This window comes from Diadema setosum, chromosome 9 (assembly GCF_964275005.1).
Source record: "Diadema setosum chromosome 9, eeDiaSeto1, whole genome shotgun sequence".
NCBI classification, from domain to species: domain Eukaryota; kingdom Metazoa; phylum Echinodermata; class Echinoidea; order Diadematoida; family Diadematidae; genus Diadema; species Diadema setosum.
This window is the reverse complement of record NC_092693.1, coordinates 13425529-13442007: the sequence shown is the minus strand read 5'-3', so window position 1 is coordinate 13442007 and position 16479 is coordinate 13425529. Positions and strand designations below refer to the sequence as shown.

The 16479-nt window shown below is 38.4% G+C and overlaps 1 protein-coding gene across 1 annotated transcript; it reads right to left on the bottom strand.

The window, feature by feature from the left end:
• Window positions 1-399: 399 nt before the first annotated feature.
• Window positions 400-15063, bottom strand: LOC140232665 (uncharacterized). The gene is made up of 3 exons (XM_072312771.1): window positions 14925-15063; window positions 5176-5242; window positions 400-4442 (listed from the first exon to the last, which is right to left on the bottom strand). The coding sequence occupies exons 1-3, from the start codon at window positions 14991-14993 to the stop codon at window positions 4345-4347; spliced, it is 234 nt and encodes a 77-aa protein (XP_072168872.1). The 5' UTR covers window positions 14994-15063; the 3' UTR covers window positions 400-4344.
• Window positions 15064-16479: the final 1416 nt, after the last annotated feature.

The following is a 16479-nucleotide window of genomic DNA, read 5'->3' as shown; positions in this document are numbered from 1 at the left end:
TGGCGGTAAGCAAGAAATGAAGTACATGTACTCTGTACAAATGACATGGAAGGAAGGTAAACTACCAAGGGTACACTGTATTTGAATCATGAGCAACAGAGCAGCATGCCACACATCCCTTTATATCCATCCATCCACGTTTTATATCTGTATATCTTCATGTACTGTATTACATATCAACATACATTATACAATGTACAATTGTATATGCACACATGGAAACACCCACACACACAAATGTACATGCCCTCACACACACACACACATAATTCACTGCCTACATGTACTTTGTACCGACTTATATTCACAAACGGGAACTTTGATTTTTTTTTCTACTGTACACGTAGGGCCTACTTGATACACTGATCAATAAAAAAATACACAAAGGTAATATTCCAATCCAAGTGTCATACACTGCGTTTATTTCAACTTGCATATGTATCACTCCAAAGTTGCACTCTTCAACATGCAGAATAATCCTGTAGTTCATCTACTCAAGTATATATGACTGCCACTGTGTAGAAATAATGAATACAGTTGTATCATACAAGCTGTACACTGCATAAAAAAAAAAATAACACAAATGTATCAATGACTATTGTTGGTCGGCACTACAGGACACAGACAGTTTACGCTTGGGTCTATAAATCAGCCAGCATGGACCCATGGATAGCTTTGTGAATAAAGTATGGTGACGAATGTTCTTCAAATCATTTCAATAGCAGCAACTGACCTATGTATAGTATAACTTTTTGATTCAAGAGCAATGTTGATCTCCATAGACAAACATCTACAATACCAACTAAAATGATCATTTTCAATTGCACCAATGCATGACAAAATGGTACATGCATTAAGTAGTCTTACTCATATGGGGTCTTTTATGGCAGTGTGTTGTCAAGCTTTTACAAGAAGCATTCAGTGGGTTGATTGTTTCTAGAAGTTACAGCTCATACAATGTACATCAGGGGAGGAATGAAAACTAGACATACATGTATGGTTGGACCTACTACTAATCGACCGCCTAATGTTTATTTGCTTGATAAGAATATTTAACACTGAAATTCACGTAAAAAACTTGACCTACGTGATTGAGAAAATCCAGCTCTATCAAATGCCGTTGTTCCCTTTTCGATTCGAAGTTTCAGTGCAAAAATATCGCCGACGAACTTGCGTGGCCTCGTTTCAGCTCCCCGCGGTAAATCGCGTTTTTAGGATCGACCGCTGATTTTGCATTGACAATGCACGTAAACCGAGTTGTATTGAACACCGTGTTGTACGAAGCTTTTTAGAAGCCTTTTAGAAACTTCCATAGACATTACAGTGTGCTGTCATTACGATTCGGTGAAAATATTCATTCGAAATTTTGTCCTTGATTAAAACCATTAATGAAGAGTGAATTATCGCGTTTTCCCACACCATCCTAATCTACATTCAAAGCCAATCCATTTTTATGTGCTTTGCGCGCAGAGAAGTGCGTATTAAGTGTTCAGTGCGCGAATTATACGCGGTCGGTTTCAATAAGGGTGGTCGATATGTAGTAGGGCTACCATACGTGTACATGTATATCCCTTTTCCCTTCACATTTGATGAAATATCAAATGGTCTACACAAATATTGGTCAGCAATTGGACATAATGCAATCATGGCTCCTGCAGTGAGGGTGGAAATTATTTACCCATATAATGCAAACAATGGTGTCACATCATGTGATACTTTTAGAATTTGACTGCCCGCTAATGGGCTCAGATGAAATGCTGCATATTTATGGCGACCATTATAATACAACAAAATTAATATTGCCTTGTCTATCGTCATACAGTAAAACACTGGAAAGTCCCTTGGGAGTTATAGTTTCCCTACAAGACTATTTTCCCAAATCGCTGCATACTGCAGGAAATATTGTACCGGTAATCTTTTGGTAAAAATATGACTTACGTTGGAATGCCGAGGGAAATGCACCTCCAAAATATATGCAATATCGGTATAATACAATAATATTTCTACCTGCATATGTTGTGAGTTCTGTACTTACTCTGTAAGTAACACTCACTGCCAACATGTGTGATGAAAATAATAATCTTCTTGCTGAGCATCAGACACCAAAGAGAAGCAACAAGATGTGTTCTGCAATGAGACTGGCTCAAGCAATTTGGTCATGGAATGAGGGCTCCCTTAGATGCACATGAAGATGAGTTTACGTGAAAAACACTGCACATGAGACCAATTACTCTCATCTTGCATCAACATCCCTTTTTTCTTCCCCAACGATGAAGAACACCCTACACTGTACTCTGTCAGTTCATTCAAAAAAACAAAAAAAAAATTGCAGCAGCACTGTTTTTCAACAACTGTAGTGTAGCATGGATGCAAAACAGATTCTGTCAAAGATGATTCATGTGGCAATATATTGTACTTTCACATCTACTGAGTGTATTATTTTTTTCCTGCATTCTGTATTTTCCATTGTTAGTTCAATATCAGATGAGCTAAGAATCAATGTGAGGCCTATTTAAAACACTATGATCTCATAATCAATTACCTGATATGCATGTGGCAACTTTTTAATTTGTTTGTACAATTATTATTCACGGACAATTAAGAACATTGTCACAAACACTTCAAATTTTCACACATGATCATTATTAACCATGGTCTCTTAGAATGATTATTTATATTCTTTACACCTATTTCATGTACAGATTCAATGATAAAATCTACAGAAGCAAAAAATAAATAGAAAACATGTTGGCTCAATGTACACATATAGACATAAACACATACAAAACAAATTCTGAATCACTGACAACATCTCTGTACACAGCAACGCTTGACAACTGCTAGGCAAAACAACTAACTAGTATACCATTCTATTTTGGCAGACCACATTTTATGAATTATTTGTAAGTCGCATACAATCTTTCTCACTTTCATGCAGGGAAGTGGGCTATCTATTCTCAGAGATTGACACGATTAAGCAACGACTTTTCTCAGCTAGGACCAAATTGAATGAAGGTACACATGACTAACATTAACTAAGCACACAGGTACATGTACTATGCATTCACACATTTACAAACAGGTAGGAAATAGCACAGAATGCCTGCCAGGGAGGGGTCCAGAAGTCAACATGGAGGGTTAGCACAGACTGTTGGTAGAAAGACTGATGCTTCCTCTTATTATTGCCAATAGTTAGACATACAAATTGTAGGGAACACGGACTAAAACTCTTCTGCCACCCAAAAGCAAAAACAAACCAAACACTACAGACTTAACAACGCGACGTGGCAATGCACGACTATGATGACTCCAGTCCAAAAACATCTTTCTCTCTCTAAATAACCATATCACCACCAAAGAACAGTTAGAGATTAGAAATGGTTAATCAATTTCAAGGCACACAAAATTCTAATGTTCCCTGCAACGGTTAGACATCAAACTCTCAGTCATATCATAATAACGTCAAGAGAATCATTTGGGAACAATGCACAATTTTGACTTTTCTTAAATGGAGCATTATAAATGAGAATTACGGGATGGTAAACAAACAATGCATATGTGGGTTGAATTATTTCCCAGAGAGGAGAGGGCTCATGGAGAAAAATGCCACCAGGTACTGACACAAAGTATCACTGATGTTAAAAACAGTGCATGCTTTTGTAGCATGACACGGTCACATTCACAGGCATGTAAATAAGAAGCACTGTGAAATACTGTTGGCAGGGGTTTAAAATAGGGGGCAGGGGCACACAAAAGGAATATCAAAATTCAGTAACTTTTGAAAAATGGAATACTAAAAACTTGGGCACAATCCCAGTACTTCAAATAATGTTATTTATTTATTTATTTGTTTTGTATTTAAATTCATTTAATTATTAGATGCTGAGCACACAAAACTGTGTTGGTAAAACACTGCTTATTATGGACAATTGATGGCACTGACTGTTGTACTGCATACTGTGTACACACTCTATGCCAGAAGACACATAGGTATTCATGTAAGTCTGCCAGGAACCTGATACTTCTCATATCAACGAGATGCAGAAATATAGCTGCCTGCCTTTCTCTTTGGCTCATATTTGTTGTGCAGAGGGCCTTTGATGGCAGGCATGTGGCCATTCCTAACTATCAAAAAGTAATGGTGGCAATTTATTCCATGGGCACTGAAAAAAAACTGGTGTGATGGATTCACACCTCTGTGAAATTGAGGGATTAGGACAGGAGGCAAAGGAGTGATGTGACAGTGACTTGGTCATAAAGAGGTTTGAAGCAACCGTCTGGACTCCTGAAACTGTGCAATGGACAGCGATGCATTCTCCTCCCCGAGACGGTGGACGACGGAACCTACTTGTCAGTCTTCTCCGGCTCGTCCACGCCTGCCTGCATCATGAGGTCAGCCACGCTCTTCTCCAGGTCATCAATCCTGTTCCCCATTTCGTCTAGTGAGAACTTGCGGGTCAAGGAAGAAGGCAGATTGCATAAATGCAGTGCAAAGAAACCCTGTTATAACAAGGTTATTGGGACTGCCGATTTCACCTCATTTTAACCATTACCCCATTGTAAATGCACTGAATATGAGACCTGCTAATAAACACAAAACTAGATAACTGCTGAATTCATCCTGTTTAACAGAAGCGCGACCTTGTTATAACTGAGCAAGTTCAAATACAGAAGTCTCCCTGTAGTGTGTTTGTAACTAACTGGATTGTAGAGTAGTTTCATTTACAGTGAGATGACTACACTGGACATCCCAACCTTTATGACCTGTAAAAGGGGGGATGATTTGACTCAATAATACAATGCAGGAAAGAAAAGAGCAGTTCCCATAGGAGAATGTAGTAAAATTATAAAGAAAAGCAGGAAACTCCTGATGAAACAGGAGCTAGGAATGGTCAAAATTCATTTGCAATATCCACTGTGCATACGTGTATATTGTAAACAGCACACAGGTACCAATTTTGAGCTCATCTCAAGAACAGCTGTCTAGAATGCTGATGTAGGGTACCACAAATCCCCTTGCCCCATTGCTTGGGGCAACTAAAAGCACAGCTGGGCAAACAATATGAATGCTTTACATTTTGGGTATCTGTAGACTTCTGGCTTAAAATTTGTTGTGCTTAGAAACATGGTGAATATATTTTTTTTTCTCAAAGTCAACTCTATGCAAAAGGATATTCCGTCCAATGATGCGGTCAGACATTGCCTGAAAATTGTTCTGCATTTGCTCCAGAAGTTGTTGGACCTGTTAAGGAGAGACAAGCAGAGCATTCTTGAGAATTACTTCACTGTTTCTGTATTTCAGAATGTTAAATGAATGGAAGTGATACCAAGCACATTCACCAGTCCTCAAAAGGCAAGTACAGTAGGACTTTCAAAATTGGACATTTCAAATTGAAAATTATGCAGATTCTTAGCTAGAGGACTTTGTACAATGTATCTATTGCTGTCAATCTTATACAAATCCACAGTGAATATCATTCAGTAGAGTTCAACATGTACTAAAAGTATAGCAGCTGGTCTTCATGTTGCGTTCCATTTCATCTCTTTTTACCAAACTCAAAACATACTTTGAGTCAAAGGATGCAAAACAGACATTAAGAAGCTATTGTACATGTATAAAATACTTAGTCAGCATGTACTGTATAAGCTGTTATTTTCGCGAGGGTGTAATTTTCGCGTATTTCGCAAATCACAGTTTGATCGCAAATTTAAGAACACGTGAAAATATCTCCATGCGCTAGGTTGATAATGCATTAATGATAGTATCGGTGTCAATTCGCGAAAACAACATCTCGCGAAAATGGCTGTGACCTCCGCATTCGCGAAAATATCTGTACGTGAAAATAACAGCTTATACAGTAGTTTTTTTTTCTTTCCTCCTTGTATCTTCTAACTAACAACATCCCCCCCCCCCCCCCCATCAGAGTTACTGGTTAGTTTTGTATCTCCCCCGACTATTTGTACATCAGTTTTACATGCTTTGCAGCATTGAACAGTACTCACCCCTTCCTCCTCTAGACTACTTTATTCTCCCAATGTATGAATAGTGCACTTAATAGCACTTCACAATCCAAACAATATTGATGAGCATTGCTTAGTTATAAAATGGAAGAAGTCATCAACAAAAAAAGAAGCAAAAAAAAAAAAGTTGCAATCAGTATTATGTGCCCTTTGAGAAACACTTCAAACATTTTCAAGATTTGGTAAATTTTTGCATATCATGCCATACTGGGTGAGGACAAAAAATCTAAATCAAATGTGGTTCAAATTTTACATGAATTACTCAAATTTGATATACAGGTATATCTACTTTGGAATAAAAAAATATGATATACCATGATTGTATTTTGATAGTTTTTACATAAAATAAGCGAGACCATTTCTACACATTTCATTTTTTCTTCTAAACCACGCGGTAAGATACAGGAATGCCTTACGATGTTCCTACTGAATTATTAAACATAATCATTTGATTTTCTTTTTCGCGAGATACACATGCGTGATATTAGGTCAGACCACAGCGCAACGAGAAAAAAAAAAGTAACGCATTCAAAAACTTTTCATGTAGCGATACTTGTGGCCAAAAATGGACAATTGGAATGCGTGTGGAACTCATCATTATATCCTTTCCAATTTGATCTTTAGTTCTGACTTCCAGTACTTTTTGCTGGTAAGCAAATATGAGCGTGGATGACTAAAGCCTAAATAATTACTGAAATCATCACAATCCCGCCGCGTGACAGTAGCGTAAAAATAGTTGAATAACGCATGTTAGCCTATTTAATCGGTGTTCAGAAAAAGAAACAAAAACATTAGTTTGAATAAATCTGGATTTGTTCATTATTTAACAAATGATAATTTAAATATGAGTGTGTATGATTAAAGCCGAATTAATTAATGAAATCATCGCGATCTTGCCGGGTGACAGTAGCGTAAAAATAGTTGAATAACGCATGTTAACCCACTTAATCGGTGTTCGGAAAAAGAAACAAGTACGCATTCAACAGTTCAAGAATGGATATGTACAAAACGCGAAGCGATTTTCTTCAGAAAATAAAGAACACATTTTTTATCCCTTCGGGCGCAACGATCATACATTGTATACAATTACAGCCGAAATGATTCATGAAATTATCGAATTTCTGCTGGGCACCAACAGCATAAAGTACCTCGCAAGTTAACAGTAAACAACGCATGTTACTCTGAAATCATCGCGATCTTGCCAGGTGACAGCAGCGTCAAAAAAGTTGAATGACACATGTTATCCTAAATCAGAAAAAGAACAAATGCATTTATTAGTTTGTATAGATCTGGTTTTGTTCATTATCACAATTTTAACACTGCATTTCACAATGAAGATTTTCTTTCTTTCAGAATGGTCTACCAGGTACAGATTTGCATAAAAAGGATCACAACCTTCAACACTATCAATGCACACCGTTAGATTCAGAAAACTTTAAAGTTTTCAAACATGTGGGTTTCTATGGGGTTTCTCCCCCTCCTTCATTCCTTATTTTTAAGTTTTCTAGCAAAAATAAGGACGGAAATAGACCCCCAAATTAAAAACTTACTTTTCTTCGGCTTTAAAAAGCGGAAAAAATGCTCTAATACCTGGCAATCTTATGCACTTGTCAATGTAATGACTCACCCCACTACCCCCGGACATGGGTGCGTCATTTCCTCGTTTGGTCCGTCAAATTTGTGACCCAGGTGTTTGTCATTTTACCAGCTTTGTCCGTCAAATTTTTGACCGAGGGGTGCGTCAAAACCCCATCATTGTCGGTCAAATTTTTGACCGAGGGGTGCGTCATGGTACGTCACTTGGCTATGGAAAATAACACGCATTATTCTGAACCGAGGGGTGCGTCACTTGCTATGGAAAACTGCACGCATTTTTGCACGCTACCAGTACCGTATACACGTACCGCGAGTGAAATTACAGTGAGCGTTTTCCCGCGGCAAGTGAAAGTCGGGGAGCGTTTTGGAATAAGAGGGGAAAATGCTTGCCAGAATCTGGCAAACAAATAATTTAAAAGCCACCCTTTCTCCTCACATTTTCTAAATAATATTCTGTGGTGACAAAGGCGAATTTTTGACAGTAAAAGAAGCGGCAGCAGAAGAAACTGCCTGCCGCATTCCATTTTCTGCTCGCGGGATTAGCCCGACGAGACGCGCGACACTGCGCTGCAGTATGCATCCACCGGACTAGCAATGGCCGCGCACACACAGCGCATCTGCACACATGTGATTGTCATGTATGGATTGCATGCACAGAATACACACTACAAATGTACGGAATACCCGCTTAGTATCGTAGCATGCAGCAGCGTGATGTACGGTGAATGACGGTACGGTGCTTACAGGGCCAGGGTAAGGGAAACTTGCCGAAACTTTGACAAATTATGTTTACGAACCAAAAGAAAATGGAATTGCTTGAATAAAACGTATGCAAAAATCGTTTCAGTATTTTCGGGGGTGCGTCAAATGTACCGAGGATGTCCGTCAAAAAAGTGACTGTGGTGTTCGTCACTTTCAACGTGTTGTCCGTCAAAAAAGTGACTGTGGTGTTCGTCACTTGCAGCGTTTTGTCCGTCAAAAAAGTGACTGTGGTGTCCGTCAAAAACCCCGTGTGGTCAGTCAAAAAATGACCATGACGCACCCATGTCCGGGGGTAGTGGGGTGCGTCATTACATTGACAAGTGCATTAGTACCGGTACCATATGAAAGCTTAGAATCTCCCGAAGCGTGTGATTACCATCACAACATGCCTTACGAGAGTTTGATACCCCGGAAGTAATATCGAACTTCGAAGAGCAGAGGTCAGTCAGAATTTTTTTTAAAATGGCGGCCTCCTGCCTTCGAGCGTTCACGTAGTGTTCCGATGTAAGAGGATTTCAACACTCTCTATTTCCACTTTTCCGGAGATTCAATTCAAGTAAATGGTACAGATTGTCTATCAAAAGAACAAGCAACTTCTTGGCTACACGCAGATGTCTTCGAAAAGGTAAAATACCATTGGAAAAAGTTTTAATCGGTGAGTTTGCAACATCGAATTTCACGTTAACAGATAAAAATTCAGAAAGTGCCATTTCATCAAACTCCCTACTACTAGCACTCAGACTCAGTGTCAGTGAGTCAGAGCAGAGTAGCAGCTACGCAAGTAAAGAATGGAGATGGCGGCCAGCAGGGGGGGGGGGGGGGGGGGGTGGGGAGGACAGTTTGCACTGTTCATAAAGTTTTAAATTAATGAGTGACAGTGAGTACCTGGCAACCATGGCAACCTTGTCCATTTAATGCCTCTAGACCTTTTACTTAGATAATTACAGAATAAACTAGGCAAGATCTAATTCTGCCCCACGGCACATCAACTAAATTAATGAGTTTATAATTAATACAGGACCTTGCCTTGCTGTATTGCACGCCGCACGGCCATTACCGCCACGGACACTGTTTCTAGTAGTATTTACACGGTGCACAGTAGGGGCGCTGGTCCGAGAATGAGGATCGTATTTGTATATGAGGGTCGTCTTCGTATACGGTGACTAGGTCGCAAGCTGCCGACTTCGCGGCGAACGGCGTCCCGATGAATGAGGACGCGTCCTTAAAAATTGATATAAGCTTAGAAAACTTTGATTGTCCCCAAAAGTAAGGACGCAAAAGCGCAACTATTGATTGCTTCTTGCTTTGACCCTCGTAAATGAGGACGATGTGCAATAAACAGAGATCACTGCTTTCCTCGTTTTCTGTGTGCCCATGCATATGTTTTGTTGTAAGTTGAAGCTGACATACATGTAATACATGTAGGGCGATCTCTATATACGAACGTACCGCTGCATGCTGCGCATTGCGACATCAACAAGTCATGCAAATTTTGCGTTTCTAGGAGCAATATGGATCGAGTTTTATGAGCAAAATGCTCTTCAACCTAAATGTGAGTATCGATGTCCTACTAATACTATTAATCATTGTGATGTTTGTATAGACCATCGGCATAACATACCTGCTAGTAGATCTCTAGTGCTTGGATTACATACATGGACGTTTTACTCGGGATACTGTAAATTGTGAACAATTCTTGCAATCGGCCTATTGTGGCATGTTGATTTGTATGTGAAAGGCAGATGAGTTTCAAGTCTGTTTACGTCTATCACTCAATTACTACAATTTTTAGTTGAAAACGACACACATTAGTATTTTCCATTCAATGTTATAGCGCTGACGAAACCTGCATGTTTATTGTATTAGAAGTCTTGTGTGGGTATGCATGTGTATGCAATGTGGGTGTTTGAGAGTATAGTAGTCTGTATACCCAAATGCCAGGAAATTGTTATCATACATCAAGAAAAAACAAAAACAAAACAAATAAAACAAGCGCCAAGAAATCAGGTACATACTTTTGCACCATTTAATCACAAACACACACACAAATCTTCACATTTTTATTGCCATTTCAATAAACAAAAACAAAAAAGTTTTTAAACAAAAATAGGCACAGGTATCACAGCACACGATGCATGCATTTCCTTTCTGTGCTGATAATATTAATGCTAGACTAGAATTATAATACAAGCAGTATGCTTTTAAAAAAAAAGACTAAAAGCCTAATTACATTGTATGCCTAGAATAATGAAACATTCTGCAGTAAGATAACTGGAAAGAAAAAAAAAAGAAACAAACAAATAGATAAGTGACAATTTAAGTATAACAGACATAATAATAAACTTAGTAAATTGTAAAAAGTTAGTGAGTGTTGAACGTGAAATTGCACTTAATAATTATTATTAAACAGTTACCAAACAGTTTGGCACAGGCAGAGCTTGGCCTAGGAGTTGCCGAGGAGGGCATAAACAAAAGTTTGACTTTATTGTAGGAGCTGATGTCAAGACTTTATCATTTGTCCTCGGGAGAAGATAGTTTGGTGACTTTTTTTTCAGTTACAAACAGAATGGGCAGATGCTAAGCACACAGCTGTTCATACACAGCAACATATCAGGAAGGAATGTCCCTTAACATTATATACAACACCGTTAGTCAAGTACACAATATTGTAACATTATGCCTACGGTACACTTTACGATCTTACTTTGATATCACAGAAGTTTTCCCCGTTTCGAAATAAAAATGTCATTTTCTTTTTCTACAGAATTAAGTCATGAGAATTAAGGTTACAGCGTCATTCCCATCAAGAACAAGCTGAAGGAAAGTTGAGCAGTAATTCTGGATGTTAATTGCATGACGACAGGTGCAAGCTATGTTTCATGACGCCGTGACACTGGTACTGAGAGCCGCCGGGAAAGCCGACATTCGTGAGGAGCAAGCCGAACATGCGAACATGAATTGGGAGTAGCCCAACTTGCATGAACATGTGCCTTTTAATATCAATTTCTAGAACTGCTGTCGTGTTCTGTCCTCCAAGATCATTCACTGAATCAAAGAGAAGAACAAATACTGTAATTAATTTGTACAACATAAGTAAATCGTGCACTGACGTTAGAACAAAGTCTTCGGGATCGGCAGTTTTGTTTCCTTGTATCATTTTTTTTTTTGTGTGTGTGTACAACAACACACACACAAAACCCAACACTCAAGCTCCGTTTATATTATGTGATTATCGACTACCCATAATACGCTACAAAGCAATATCAAATGAAATGTTATCACTTTAATTTCGTTGATATTGTACATTTAAAAGAGAAAGTTGTTTGTACTTCATGCTTAGTTTGAAATCACATCAAAGTAGTCGAGGATTCGAGTACTATTCCAAAGGTTCATTGTTCCTAATGTCCGTTGTACTATAAAAGGTTCGACGGGTCGTCGGTTTTACGGCTCGCTATTCCCAAGGTTCGTAACGGTTGTTCCAAAGGTTCTTTATTATATGAAAAGGAAATTTAAGGTTTGCTATTCTGAAAGTCCATTAATCCAAAAAGAAGTATCATTCGTTTTTCCGAAGGTTCGTTCATCCGTCAATGAAAGGTTCTTTTTTATATGAAAAGGAATTTTAAAGTTTGCTATTCTGAAAGTTCATTAATCCGAAATGAAGTATCATTCGATTTTTCGGAGGTTCGTTCATCCGTCAATGAAAGGTTCTTTTTATATGAAAAGGAAATTTAAGGTTTGCTATTCTGAAAGTTCATTAATCCGAAATGAAGTATCATTCGATTTTTCCGGAGGTTCGTTCATCCGTCAATGAAAGGTTCTGTTTATATGAAAAGGAAATTTAAGGTTTGCTATTCTGAAAGTCCATTCATCCGAAATGAAGTATCATTCGATTTTCCGGGGGTTCGTTCATCCGTTAATGATAGGTTCTTATATGAAAAGGAAATTGAAGGTTTGCTATTCTGAAAGTCCATTAATCCGAAATGAAGTACATGTATCATTCGTTTTTCCGAAGGTTCGTTCATCCGTCAATGAGAAAATGTTCGTTATTTCGTGTCGTTTATCATAAAATGGAAATAAGGTTCATTGTTCAAAAAAAAAAAAAAAAAGACCGTTCATCCTGAAATGAAAACGGTTCATTATCCGAAGACTCGTTGATCTAAAAACGATGATGTATGCTTTTGTTAGCAGTCCTATATAATCACCTCTTCGTTTTCAGATTAACAAACGATTTTCATTTCCGATTAACGAACCTTGAAACACAAAGATTCCTAACATTTTTGGATTAAGGAACCTTCGTAATAGCGAACCTTATTTTATTTTCGTTTTAGTGAACGCAAGGAAAAACAAATCTTCGCAGTAACGTCATATGTCATACAATGTTGTAATGACGGACAGTAGTTTATTTCGGATTTGCAACGAACATCCAGGTACACTGCAAACAGAATTTGTGTGTTTTGGAATTACGAACCTTCGGAAAAACGATCGTTATTGCATTTCGGATTATCTTATAATAGGGCCTAATGCAGGTTCCCTGAAACGCAGAGCGATTTCTATTTAAACCCGCTAAAATATGATGCGTTCTTTCACAAATAGACGCTCGCTAAATTTTTCTTATGCTGAAGTTATCGTAAGCGTCCCGCATTTCTTTATAGAGCCTAATAGAATAAATTTCGTTTATTCTTCTTTTTCAATGCCGCCCGGAAATTATTTCGTTCAATCGAAAATTTAGCTATAAACGTTTTAGTTTTGAGCGACTCAATGATGTTTATTTCTAGATGTGAATTTTTGCATGTGCTTCGACGTTGTAACAATATGTCGTTCATGTCGTCGTAACGCAAGTGCACCATATCAGCTCCTCTTGCCAACGCAGCATGCAGAAGCATTGTTGAGCATAAATAATGATTCAGGGAAGAGTGTAAGGGCCTATTTCAGAGCTGCCATTATCCTACACATCGTATGATCTTACCTTGCTCAACTTCGATTGTGCTGTTGGGATCTGTGCCATAAGACAAGGAAAGAAAAATATATCAAAAACTGTTAAGAAATGTTCCGGTTTCACGGAGAGAAATACAAATATGCAGTGTGATATTAATACTGAATCAGAGTGGCAGAAATATATCAATGTCACTTTTATGTGTAACGTTGCTTACCTGGTTCGTTTTGGCCTTCATTACACAACTCCTTCATTTCCTGAATGTGAACATCCATCAGTTCTCGGAGGTCATCTTTATGAAATTAACAGATGTAGTTTGGTTAGTACACATCTAGATTCAAACAGAATTTAAGATGTGGCACACATATAACACTTCTAAAGAAGTACATATAATCTGTTCCTGCTTATGATGCAATAACCAATAAAACAAATGTGATATCATTCACCGACCAATTAATGAAGCATGCGTGTGGACCATCATGTGAGAAGTTCTGGTAACTTTTCTTACCCTATAATAATACAAACTTTGTACTGGTCTCTCCCCTCACTCGACTCCACGATGACGGGCGTGCTACCGGACCTACAGGTGAGAGCTCACCCTCATAGATAAAATGATTCACGGGAATAAATTAAACACAGTTTTGTTAAAACTATGAGCACTGGATACTCTGTAACTGTAGTGAGACCAGTCTTTAAAATTGCTACAGTACTCGCTTACGGGAGCCATTTTCAAGTTTATTTCATAAATCATTATTGGGATTTTAAAAATGGGAATATCATTTAATTGTGATCGAAAGAAGTAGCTTTGATAATTTCGTTTCCACTGTTTCAAAATAATTATGTTTATTTTTCTTGTTTGTTTTTTGTTTTGTTTTGTTTTTTGCTTAAAGTTTTGTTAGTTTTATTCAACCGTTCCTTGAATATTAAAGCACTTTCCGTTTTGTTTGTGATCATTTAAATGCCCATGTGCATGCATACATTATACGATACATGGGAAACTAGCGTCGGCATGAACGCAGCTGCCATGCACGGGCAGTCGGACATATTCAACACAACGATGTGTTTACAACGGGATTTTAGGTACCGGCATACAGTCGCCAAACCAGGCAATCGGAAATCGGAATATTAATTAACAATAATTAGAATTAATATTTTAGCTATTAGAAATATTCATACCGTTCAAATTTGCCATAATTCCACTGCAAAGTGCATTGGTGACTTCGTAGGTGTGTTGCTCCATGATGCGTGTATTGCCATCGACAGCACAGCGACTTTCACATTTCGCGCGATAAATCCACGGGAAGACGGACAACCCACAAAAGTAGACGGTGAACTAGGGGTATTTGTACACGAGGAATCCGTTTATCGCATCTAGAACGTGCGGTTCGGTACCCCTAAGCCCGCAAAGCCCCGAGGAAAAAAATCGTCCGCGAAAAAGCTACCGATCATGATTTTCGCGGACGCGATTTGTCCGCGTTTACGGAGATACCCTCGTTTGTGCGGACGATCCGCATTCTCGGACCAGCGCCCCTACTGGTGCACGGTACCGAACAATTGAGAGAGCTAGGTGGTGAGGCGAATGCGAATGATTGATACGATAAAATGTACTTACAAACTGCGTCAAGTCTTGCACATTTTTGCCATCAGCTGGATCTACTAGGTCTTGCTTCGTGTCGGTCATGACTGGTGCTTGATATTATGTGATAAATGCAAAGCAGGACTTGGCATTCGACGTTATTTTCGTAGTTTTGTAACTACTAGCCACACACCGAGCTCGTACAAAAGTGCCTAGTTCCGCCGTGTATTCTTTATACAAGGCCGCTCGCGCCGTGCAGTATACCGTGTGTGATGTGCGTGTGGGGGGCCACAGGGATCGGGGGAGATTGGGGACGGTTCGCTAGCATTGCTCAGTTTGTGTACGTATGAACGAGGGTCGATGTACTTCAGTAGTAGTAGTCTAATTACTTCGCTACGGTGCGTAGCTACGTACGCCTATCCTGCCTGACCTCAGCTAATCAACAGGCATCCAATGACATGTATGGTATCGCCAAACTGCAAAACAGCAATGCATCAATGTACTGTTAAAACATTTCCATTTTCCTATTCTCTGTTCGGTAGGAAATGCATATATTTCAATGGAATCTCCAAATTTAACAAATATCTCAGTGCAATTCTTTGCCTGATAAAGGTATTATTTCGGCTATCTCTGCCATCATCCCCATTGCCATAAAAATCAATATTCCTTTCATCCATAATTTACTGCTATCACTAATGAAGTATAATGTATTATGAACCATAGAGATATATACAGGGCGTTCCCATTACAATGAACATGGTTATATCAAAGATCCTACACACTACAGTAGGATCTTTGGTTATATGCGATTTCGTTACAATGAAGTAAACATTCAGGGCCCTGTTTTATCAAAAGATATAATCGATTATTAATTCCCTCACCACACAGGCTGCCATAGACATATAATAGAAATCAACTATATAATCAATTATAAGTCTTCATAAAACAGGGCCCTGGTCCCCAAATTGATATAACTAATGTCCATAGTGCATAATTCCCTTCAATTCCAGCAGATTTTGATATAACAAAAGAAAACTGTCAGTCCAAAGGGACTCCGATTATCACAGGAGTCACCTGTACTTATTCAAGAACGGTCATATTTCTATGAGTGTATATCTCTTACAAATATGAATCACATTGGTTTTGATGAAATGAAATGAAATGAAATTGCGGGGGGGGGGGGGGAAGCTCTTTGATACTGTATCAAATATTGTGGTTGCAGAGCGTTTATTGAAAATTCATGTAGGATTTTGAATCAGTAGCTACATGGTGAAGATCCAACTGGATAACAGTTCATCATGACAAAACAAAATAGGTCTCAATTGCATGACCAACAAATGAATGGAACAATGCATAATTTCTATGTCCATGGTATTTTTGTTAGTGTTCAGCTTCTTAGCATTTTTTTTTTCAGAAAAGGAGATAATTAGGAACCTATGTAATTCAAAATTGACTGGACGAAAAGAATAAGGTCTGGTGCTTATGAGTTTACCTACATCTTTCTTACCATGGCATATTTCTCAAGTCCAAGTGCAATTGTCTGTAAGTACAGGGAGATATTACACACTTTCACAAATGCAAAAGAAATACA